A 10,584-nucleotide genomic window follows, 5' to 3' on the forward strand; every position below is an offset into this window, starting at 1 on the left:
AGGTACTGAGCTTTTGGAAGCAGCAATTTTTTTTTTTCTATGGTATGTGAGTTATGTACCTGTGTGTTGCAGACAAAACTCTTATGTCTCTGGGGCATCCTATAAGACTGATTACTACCCAGGTACCTTGCCTCTTTTCCAAGCTTGTACTCTGGCCAGCACATCTTCATAGAGTGCAATGTGTGACATAGTCTGTGGTACCCTGTCAGAGAGGCTTGGGTCAGGCCTGTCTGAGGTGCTGACATAGGTGGGAGATTGGAGGGAGGAGGGAAGTAAGTACATGCATGCAGAAGCTATGGTAACTGCACAGGGAATATTAGTCCAGGAGCTGCTGGCCCAGGAAATTGCTTTCTGTAGAAGCTTTCCTTTTTTATAGTTTGCAATGCATAGTTCATGATGCAAAATGAAAACATAAATGGGCATAAGAAAGCATTGGGGGGGGAGGGCAGGTGGGGTGCCATTTGAGATGTGGTAACATCCAGAATCTTACAGAAGAGAATTTCAAGTAATGAGAGAAAAACTTTTAAGACATTAAAATAATTTTAAGCATGTTTTACTGTGCGACTTCCCCCTCATCTTCTCTACATACTCATGTTCAGATTTGTCTCTGGGCCTGCTGTCTCCTCTTTTGCTCCTTCTTACAGCAAAGCCATAAACCAGCTTTTGGAACAATGGCCATGGGGTCATGGTGTATTATTTTGATTTTTACAGGAGGCCGAAAAACAGCAGCCCTATCTAAAGTCAGCGTGCTTTAGAAAATGTGAACACACTGGTCCTGGGGACTGTGGGCTGAAGAACATACATCTTGAAGTCAGGAGCTTGCCTGCTTTGAGAAGGTATTAAAGTCAAGGCTCTTCATTTTATACTTGCTCAGATCCTCTTGAGACCAGTGGGTAGGCTTGATGAAGCAGAGTGTAAGGCCCCTGGGCCTTTTTTCTCTCTTGATTTCTCGTGTTTCATCTGCCCCATCTAGACAGGTGTGACTTTCTTCCTCTAGGCTAGAAGCACTTATATGTCTATGTTGCCTCTAGATACTTTGGTGATATTGGCCATGAGGATAGATAGGGGGTGGCCACAGTTTTCATTACCTTGGCATAGCAAGTAATTAAGTGAGAAACTTCAAACTGGCTTCTTTTAATTGCTTAGCTAGACAGGAAGATACAAATAGAAGCCAGAAGGCAGTATGTGGAAGGAGAGCTTTTTAAGTATAAATATGCCTCAGTAGTAGAAACCCCTTTGCAATGAGGGCTTCTTCATCTCCTTTGTGTGAAGCTTCATTGCTCAAATGATGTGCATTGGATGAAGGAAAAGCTGAGTTGTGCAGGATAAAGTGAAATGTACCACTTTCTGCCTATAGTTACCATGAATGCCAACCCCCTTCCTTCTTCATTGATTGATTTTTTTTTTTTTTTTTTTTTTTTTGGATATAGGTCTTGCTCTATTGCTAGCTAGTGTGTAGTGACATCATCATAGCTCAGTGCAGCCTCAAACTTCTAGATTTAAGGGATCCTTCTAGCTTAGCCTCCTGAATAGCTGGGACTGTAGGTGTGCATTACCTTGCTTGGCTAATTTTTTTTTTTTTTAATAGAGACAGAGTCTTGCTCTGTTTCCCAGGCTGGTCTTGAACTCCTCAAGCAATCTTTCTACTTTAGCCTCCCAAAGTGTTGGGATTATAGGTGTGAGCCATTGTATCTGGCCTGATTGAAGAATTTTGAAAAAGAAATTAGCTTGAATCTTACCCAGGGTCAGTTCTGTGGTGCCTGGTCAGAACTCTGGACTCTCAGGAGTATAGACTCTCAATAGAGGCTGTCCAGGTTTAATCAGCCATTGCTTAGCACATGCTCCTTACCCTAGACTTACTTCATCCTGGCCTTCAGGTCAGGGTCCAACTCAGATGATGTGATGCACTCTTTCTCCTGAGGAATCCACTGATACAGGATGTTTCTCTTGCTATCTTTTGCCCTATTGCAATTGCAGCACCAGCTGTCCTGGCCAAGCCTGAATGAGGAGACTAAGTGCATGATTAGGGTGGGGTCCTATAGTAAATGACCCAAGAGAAGAGTCAACTGTATATGAGAGTGAGATTTGTAACATTTAGCAAAGGAGGAGGGACACATGTGTTAATACATTTGAAGTATTCTCCTTTGCTGCCTGTTTGACTCTTACTAGTTAGTACCCAGCATGAGGTGTGGCTGAGAATTTTTTTTAAAAATAGTGAAAAGGGCAGCACCTGTGACTCAAAGGAGTAGGGCGCCGGCCCCATATACCAGAGGTGGGGGGTCAAACCCAGCCCTGGCCAAAAACTGCAAAAAAAAAAAAAAATAGTGAAAAAGTATAGGCTATTTTAAGGATTCTTCTACTTGTTAGAAGTCTGCAGCCAGACTTTTTTTGCAGGCTAATAAAGTCTGGTTCAAGAATAGAAGAAACATTAGAGTTTAAAAATTGCAGTAGTTTATGAGTATCAGAATAAAACCAAGAATACCATTGGGCTTTTTGGATTTTTTTCTTTGTAATGGGATGGGGTTTTGCTCTGTTGCCCAGGATGGAGTGCAGGGGCATAATCATAAGCTTACTGCAGCCTTGAACTTCTAGAAGTGATCCCCTGCCTCAGTCTCCTAAGTAGCTAGGACTACAGGCATGTGTCACTGTACCTGGATAAGTTTAAAATTTTTTTGGTAGAAAGGGGGACTCCCTGTGTTGATCATGGTGGTCTCTTAACTCCTGGCCTCAGGCAATCCTACTGCCTTGGCCTCCCAGAGTGTTGGGATTATAGGTGTGAACCACCATGCCCAGCCCACCAAAACCTAGAAATTCCACTTCTAGGGATTTATCTTAAGGTAGTAACCATATAAATATGCAAGATATGTGCACAAAGACTTACATTAAGAACATATAAATATCCATTAACAGGGTTCTAATTAAACATATTATAGTACATTCACTTAGTAGAATACTATGTAGTCATCAAAAGGATGATACAGATGTATATTTATTAACTCTGAAAGATGTCATAACAAATACAGAATGAAAAAAGGTCATAAATAGTGAGATAGTTTATTTAAATATCTGCTCAGGGTTGTCTTTTATGTGATTTCTTTTGATATTTATTTTCTTTTTACTTCTTTGTATTTTTTTTTTTTTTTTGAGACAGAGTTTTACTATGTTGCTTGAGGTAGAGTACCTGGGGATCACAACTCACAGCAACCTCAAACTCTTGGGCTTAAGTGATTCTCTTGCCTCATCCTCCCAAGTGGCTAGGACTACAGATGCCTACCACAACCCCAGGTTACTTTTTTTTTGCTGCAGTTGTCATTGCTGTTTGGCAGGCCTGGGCTGGGCTCAAACCCGCCAGCCTCAATGTATGTGGCTGGCACCTTACTCCCTGAGCTAAGAGCACCAAGCCTTGCTTCTTTGTATTTAAATTTTTTCCTCAGGTCCCTTCAGCTGTTATGAAATTTTTTATAATGAGCCTATTTTATAATTAGAAAAAACATAAACCACATTTAAAAATCTTTTTTATGTATTAGACAACTATGGAGAAAATACCTTTTTTTCACCTAACATAATTATTAAAATTAAGGCTGCATGTACCTACATTTACTTTTTTTATTTTATAAAGCTTCCATACCATAAAGTTCACCCATTTTATTTACTTTTTTATTTTTTATTTTTTTATTTTTTGAGACATAGTCTTACTATGTGGCCCTGAATAGAGTGCCATGGCGTCATCACTCACAGCAACCTCAAACTCTTGGGCTTAAGTGATTCTCTAGCCTCAGCCTCCCAAGTAGCTGGGATTATAGGCACCTGCCACAACACCTGGCTATTTTTTGGTTGCAGTTGTCAATGTTTATATATTTATCTATTTATTTATTTATTTTATTGAGATGGAATCTCACTTTGTAGCCCTCAATAGAGTGCTGTGGCGTCATAGCTCACAGCAACCTCCAACTCTTGGGTTTAAGCGATTCTCTTGCCTCAGCCTCCCAAGTAACTGGGACTACAGGTGCCCGCCACAATGCTCAGCTTTTTTGTTTTTGGTAGAGATGGGGTCTCCCTCTGGCTCTGGCTCAGGCTGGTCTCGAACCTCTAAGCTCAGGGCAAACCACCCACCGCAGCCTCCCAGGCTGGTGCCCTAGCCACTGAGCTACAGGTGCCGAGCCACCATTTCATTTATTTTATTTGATATATTTTTTGAGACAGGGTCTCACTTTGTTGTCTGGGCTAGAGTTCAATGGCATCATCGTAGATCACTGCAACTAAAAACTCCTGGGCTCAAGCAATCCTCTTGTTTCCACCTCTCAAGTAGCTGGCACTACAGATGAACACCACCACACCCAGCTAATTTTTTTTCTTTTGTAGAGACATTTCTTGCTATTGTCCAGACTGGTCCTGGACTTCTAGTTTCAAGTGATTCTTCTGCCTCAGACTTCTAAAGTGCTAAGATTATAGGCATATGCCACTGTGCCAGGCCAAGTTAACTTATTTTATTTTATTATTTTTTTGAGACAGTCTCACTATGTTGCCCTCAGTAGAGTACCATGGTGTCACAGCTCACAGCAACCTCGAACTCTTGGGCTTAAGTGATTCTCTTACCTCAGCCTCTCAAGTAGCTGGGGCTATAGGCACCTACCACAACTCCTGGGTTTTTTTTTGTTGTTGTTGTAGTTGTCAGTGTTGTTTAGCTGGCCCGGGCTTGATTTGAACCCGCCAGCTTTAGTGTATGTGGCTGGTGCTGTAACCACTGAGCAATGAGCACCGAGCCGAGATAGCTTATTTTAAATGTAGAATTTAAGTGTGCAATTCCTTGATTTTTAGCAAATTTGTGGGGGTGTGCAACTATCATCACAATTCAGTTTTAGAATATTTCCATTACTCCCAGAGGACCTTCCTTATATTAGTTTTATGCTTGGTACTTTTAGGGGGAAAGAAATAAGTTAAAGTACTGGAATTTTTTTTTAAAGACAGGATGAACTCAGAAGCCTTTTTCTCTGCAATATACATCTCTGAGTGGATGTTTTATAGATAAATGTACTAAATGCTGCTGTGACCAAGATCACATGGGAAGTATGAAGCACAAGAAATTGTTTCTACCATCCAGGAGCTTATGATACTTATCCTGAAGCTCCCTTGAAGAAGGCTATTGCTTTCCTCCAATTTCCTATTAACAATCCCAACAGTCGGGAGCACTCTCATTGCCTATATACTAGAATAAATGGTTGTTTTGAATGTGCACATTGTTTTCCAACTGTACCTGATAAAACAGAGGGAGCCCTGGGTTTGAGAAAACTGAGTTCTATTTTATGGGACAGTCAGGTGGCAATGGCCAGAGACAGCCAGGAATGGTGGCCTGGAGCTCAGACTTGAGGTTGAGATGTGGAAGGCACCTTCATGGAGACAACAGTTGAAATAATGTGAGAGATTGGCATCAAAGGAAAACTCAGAGAAACAAAGACAATAGGACAAGGAAAAACAAAGAGGCAGAAGGTACAATAGGAGGCAAGAGGAAAATAGGAGACAAGAGGAAAACTAGGAGCCAAGAGAAGAGTAGGTCATTCAGCAGGAGTAGATAGTGGGCAAATGAGTATTTTTTTGGCAACTTACGTTAATTAGTCATTGCCTTGCTTGCTTTGCCGCCTCCCTATTCTAATTGATAGGTACCATTAATAGGTAAAAATGCATATACAGTTGATATTGACGCTTGGACCGGTGCATTTTGTTTTCAAACTATATTAAATTTGCATTTTTTCCTCTGGCTCTTGCTCTGTTTTCTGTTGTTCTACCCTAGGGTTACTTATTTTCCTTGAGGGATACCTACTTTGGAATTGGTAATTTTCAGATGGAATTTGGAGGTTCAGCAATTGATCTAGAGATGCTAAGTGACAAAGTGAGGGCATATCATGAGTCCCAATTATTTCCTCCATGTTTACTGGTATCCAGGGCAAAGCAAGAGAGCCTGATTTGGAATGATAAAAAACCAATGACTACATTGCCCTTTGGAGAGATTTGACATCAGGGCCATAGGGGCTGCCCAAGTTCTGGGCTTGCTTGGGGCAACTATGCCTGTCTGAAAACTTTTTTCTTTAAAGAGAATTAAACAAAAACTTTGAAGTCTTCCTTGGATTTTGAGGGTAGTAATTCCACAGGCTTGTCATTTGTGCTGGAAGCTAGTGGTGAGGAGGGCGGAGTGAGGAGAAGTGAGGGGGTGGAGATGGGAAGCAAAGAAGGAATCAGAGAGAGAAATTTTATTGAGGGAGAGTTTGCTGGGTTTATGGGAGGGAATCTCTCCCCTCCTCCCCATTCGGATTTGAAAGGGCCGGTGAATCTTTGATTAGGTGCAGGTCAAAAGAATTTACACATTGTGACCTTAATAACTAGAGGTGATTGGCAGGCGGGTTGTGGGGAGGGGGCTGCAGGGCCTTTCATCTCACTTAGCACAGAGGAGAGACAATGGGCCAGCCGATTTTCCTTGTTGTCCCTTGTTTGAAAAGGTCTGGTGTCTCTACTAGGTACCTGTGACATGGGGGTCTTGATTGGGGTCTCATAAAGGCTCCTGTCAGTATGTCCAAAGGCCAAGAATACAAAAGCAAGCAGTGGGTGGGGGTCTCAGCTGACCACTGAAGAAGGGAGGGGAGTGCCCAGGAGGCAGTGGAGGGAGAAGCAACCCCCGATGGGAGCCCTTATAGAGGGAGGGGAGGAGGGGGGCAGAGAAGGGCCATTTTTGTCCCTAACTCATCAAGCACATCTGCAGAATTGTCCAAGCTGTTGCCTCCCAGTTTCAAAAGAAAAAAATGATCGTTTGATAAACCGTCCCTGATTCACCACTTTCTCACAAGGGTGGGAGACCCAGCCCTGACCTCTGTATGATTTCACATCAGGACCAGGCTTTCTTTCTCCACCCCCAAATTGCTAGAGAAACTTTGAAATGTATCCTGTGGCTTTCTCTCTCCCTTCTTCAAACCCCCTCCCCAATTTCCCACCCTCTCCACCCCACTGGCCTCTGTTTTCTCCCTGGGCGCTCCAGAGTGTAGGCGAGTAATTAGTCCCCTCTTTCTGGGGCACAATGAAGCCAGGGTGTTTGGCGGGCCCCTTCCCACCGCTCACAGAGCTGGGGGCTTGGGGGGAAGGACCAGGTGGCATGTGCAGTGTGTTCCAGGCCTGTACAATCGCTGGGGGACAGAGCTGGGGGCCCAGGGACTGGTGTGCTCCTGTTTCTCGAAGGAATGTGCAGAGGCTCATGCGTTAATGGTCCCCACACAATGCTTGCATTTTTTTCTAGGCAGAGGCATCTTTCCTGTGAAAAGGCTGCCGAACTCAGGGCCCAGGCGGGAGTTTTCGCTGTTGCAGTGGCGTTATTTCCCACCCTGCGCTTAGTCACTTGGAGCTAACATGGGAGACCAACAGGCCGCGTCTCCCGAGAGCCCGATCTTTGTATCTGATGTGTGCTCCCCCTCTTCCCTGTCAGTTTTGTGTGTTCACGGAGTGTTGATTTTAATGTTGACCTGTGTTGGTCTGGGAGGCCAGGCTGGGGGGCCTCACGTCTTTGTTTTGCAGGGCCTTTTCTTCTTGGAGGGTCTTCTGCCCTAGGGGCTAGTGGCAGATTTGAGAGGTAGGGTGAGATGCCAACTCTGGCTGGCAAAAGATTCCCCCATCTATGCGTCTGTTACAGATCACCGTGGGGTGCCCAGAAAACAAGAGCACCTTGGGATGCTCAAGCACACGCTTGCTTGGCACCCTACCACCCCTTGAGGGGGGGTGGTTAGTTCTACCCTGTAGAGCTGCCAGCTTGAAATGAGTTAAATCCCCCTTGTGGCTGAGTCTGGCAGGAGCACAGATTGTGAGCCTCAGGGAGCCAGGGCAGGGCCTTGTTTGCAGGGGTTTTGAGAGGCAGGGGCAGGCAGGAGGGGTGCTGGGAGAGCAGAAGTCAGCTTCAGAGACTACCCTGCTATGGAGGAGTTAGGAGAGAATAGCACCAGACAGAAAAGAGATGAAGCATCTGGGGGAGCTTTGGGAAGTCACGGGTGCTCATCTCTGGCAGTTGAGGGGAGAGTCCCTAGAAAGTAGGGGTTGAATGGGAGGCATTTTCCCCAGTGAGGGGAACCTGGCATACTTACAGGTAGAACCACTGGGGACTCTGAGCAGGATGTCTTCTGTCTTTACCATTTGCCTTGCTGTAGTGTAGCTTCGTGCCAAGAGTTGGGGGACCAAGTCAGTACCCTGTCTGAACCCCAGGTCTTATTGGGAGAGAACATGTATATGCACAGCTTGAGAAGGAGACTCTGGGGAGCCTCAGCCTGGGTGTAGCTCACTCTACTTCTTGGGAAAGTGAAACCTCCAAGTACCTTGGAGTCAGGGATTGAGTAGATGAAGGTCTTTATCCCCCAACCATGGCCTGGCCATAGTTGACATCTCTTGTGGTCCTGGGGCCTTCATCTGAGGAGCCAGGTTTTAGAAAAGTGCTATGTCCTCACTCTCCATATGGATCAGAAGGCAGATGTATGGGCTGGCCACTGAGATGAAGTGGCCCTAGGGAGGCATCCCGCCAAGTTCACCAAGCATAGGAGCACCTCTGTGCTGCTGTTGGTACCTTCAGACTGTCTCAGGAATTGATGCCAGTTACATGCCAGACCTAGGACATGAAGAGATGAGGGGAAAGAAGTTGGGGCTTCAAGGCCTTTGAGGGGCCTAAGTCCCAAAAGGGCCCACCAGTAAGAAGCAGCTCCTGCTTTAGGTCACTCTGTTTCAGAGAACATTTCTTTCATGGAGAAATAGGCACTCCCAGCAATACCCACCTCTCTTTATTTATGTTACTGTTATTTTTGCTTAATTTTTCAAAATGCTGTTTCTCTCTTCCCTTCTCTTCCATTGTTTGGACAGCTTATTAAAAGCCAGAGAGAGACAGAGTTTGGGGGTATGGATGTGATAGTGGGGGTTGGGGGTGTCAGAAATAGTGAGGCTGAGGCACCAAGATGATAGAAAGCTGTATTATTCCCCTTTGGCTGTCCTGCCAGGGCTCGGCAGTGAGGGCACCAACACATCATAACCTTTAAATGCAAACTTGGTGGAGAGAGATGAAAGCATGTAAACAAATTAGATATTTCTTTTCTTTTCTTTTTTTTCAAATTAGATATTTCTATAGGGGGTGTTCAATGGAAGAAAATAAGCATTTCTAACTAACTAGAGTACAAGACATTTCATTATTAAGCTTCATTACAAGGAGAGAAGTACAGCAGGCATCTTTGGGGATTCTCTGGGCTGCTTTTTCCCTTTTAAGAGTATAATTGTAGGCTCGGCGCCTATAGCTCAACCGGCTAAGGCGCCAGCCATGTACACCTAAGGTGGCGGGTTCGAATCCCCAGCCCGGACCCGCCAAACAACAATGACGGCTGCAACCAAAAAATAGCCGGGCGTTGTGGCGGGCGCCTGTGGTCCCAGCTACTTGGGAGGCAGAGGCAAGAGACTCGCTTGAGCCCAGGAGTTGGAGGTTGCTGTGAGCTGTAATGCCACTGCACTCTACCCAGGGGGATAGCTTGAGGCTCTGTCTCAAAAAAAAAAAAAAAAAAAAAAAAAAAGAGTATAATTGTATTTAGGGTGGAGGAAGAAGTAGTAGTTGCTCTTGGTAAGTTCACAGAACACCCAGGGATTCAAAAGGCAGATTTTGGAGCAAGGGAGAAGAGCGGGAGAGATGAGCCAGTGGGAGGGTGCTTGGAGGCCTCCTTCCCTGACAATACAAAGGAGGTGGGAAAAGCTCTGCTGGGAGTTGAAAGCTCACTTCTAAAACAAAGATTGAGGAATGTCGAATGACAGGAGCTATGTTGATCAGAAAACCTGCCTTCTTGGAAGACCTGGTATTTGACTATTTTAACTTTTACATTAAAAGGACAAAAGGGTGGAGTGCAGATGCAGTGCAATGGTCTGACAGATCTATTGTTTCCCAGCATATACAGGAATGGGCCAGGGAAGGGTGCTGGTAGTGATGGGGGTATTGAACTGGGCCTGGTTGGATGCATATTAACATCTGTCCATGAAGGGGCAGCCTGATCCTGTCAATGTATTCTGACTCCTTTTCTTGCTGCTGCTGCTGCCACCCTAGGGCTCATGTCCAAGATACAGTCTGTTTCCCAGAAAACTCTGATCCAGGGTGACTGCTCAAAGAAATGACTTGTCTAAGTTCTGTCTAGTTAATCAGATTATCTGGTGCTTAGTGTTCTCAAGAAAAAGCTGAGAAAAGGTATTCTTTTGTCGTGGAGAGTTTGTACCCATGAGCAGAGTATAAAATTTGTCATTTTGAATCAGTGCTTTTGGTGACTTAACCAAAGGCCAGAATTTTTGCTTTTTCCTACCCAAGCTTTCCTTTGCTTTTTACTACAAGTCTGTACTTAGTTCAATGTCTCTGAGTTACCTGGAACTTTAAATACACAGGATATCTTCTCATGGTTGGTAGACTTCTTCCCTAATGGAGGCCTAATCACTTTCTTTTTTTTTTTTGTTTTTTTGAGACAGTGCCTCAAGCTGTCCCCCTGGGCAGAGTGCCGTGGCATTACAGCTCACAGCAACCTCCAACTCCTGGGCTCAAGCGAGTCT

General features: G+C 44.6%; 1 protein-coding gene across 3 annotated transcripts in view; it reads left to right on the forward strand.

The window, feature by feature from the left end:
* Positions 1-10,584, forward strand: part of FBXW4 (F-box and WD repeat domain containing 4) — a 109,604-nt gene that overhangs the window by 53,502 nt on the left and 45,518 nt on the right. Inside the window, exon 5 of one of the 3 annotated variants that reach the window (XM_023511669.1) lies at positions 712-836. The exons of the other annotated variants lie outside the window; for them this stretch is intronic. Coding sequence (XP_023367437.1) covers positions 712-836 — 125 coding nt within the window. The remainder of the gene's footprint in view (positions 1-711; positions 837-10,584) is intronic. 3 annotated transcript variants of the gene reach the window in all.

Source organism: Otolemur garnettii, unplaced genomic scaffold (assembly GCF_000181295.1).
Source record: "Otolemur garnettii isolate 467f Iridium unplaced genomic scaffold, OtoGar3 scaffold00021, whole genome shotgun sequence".
NCBI classification, from domain to species: domain Eukaryota; kingdom Metazoa; phylum Chordata; class Mammalia; order Primates; family Galagidae; genus Otolemur; species Otolemur garnettii.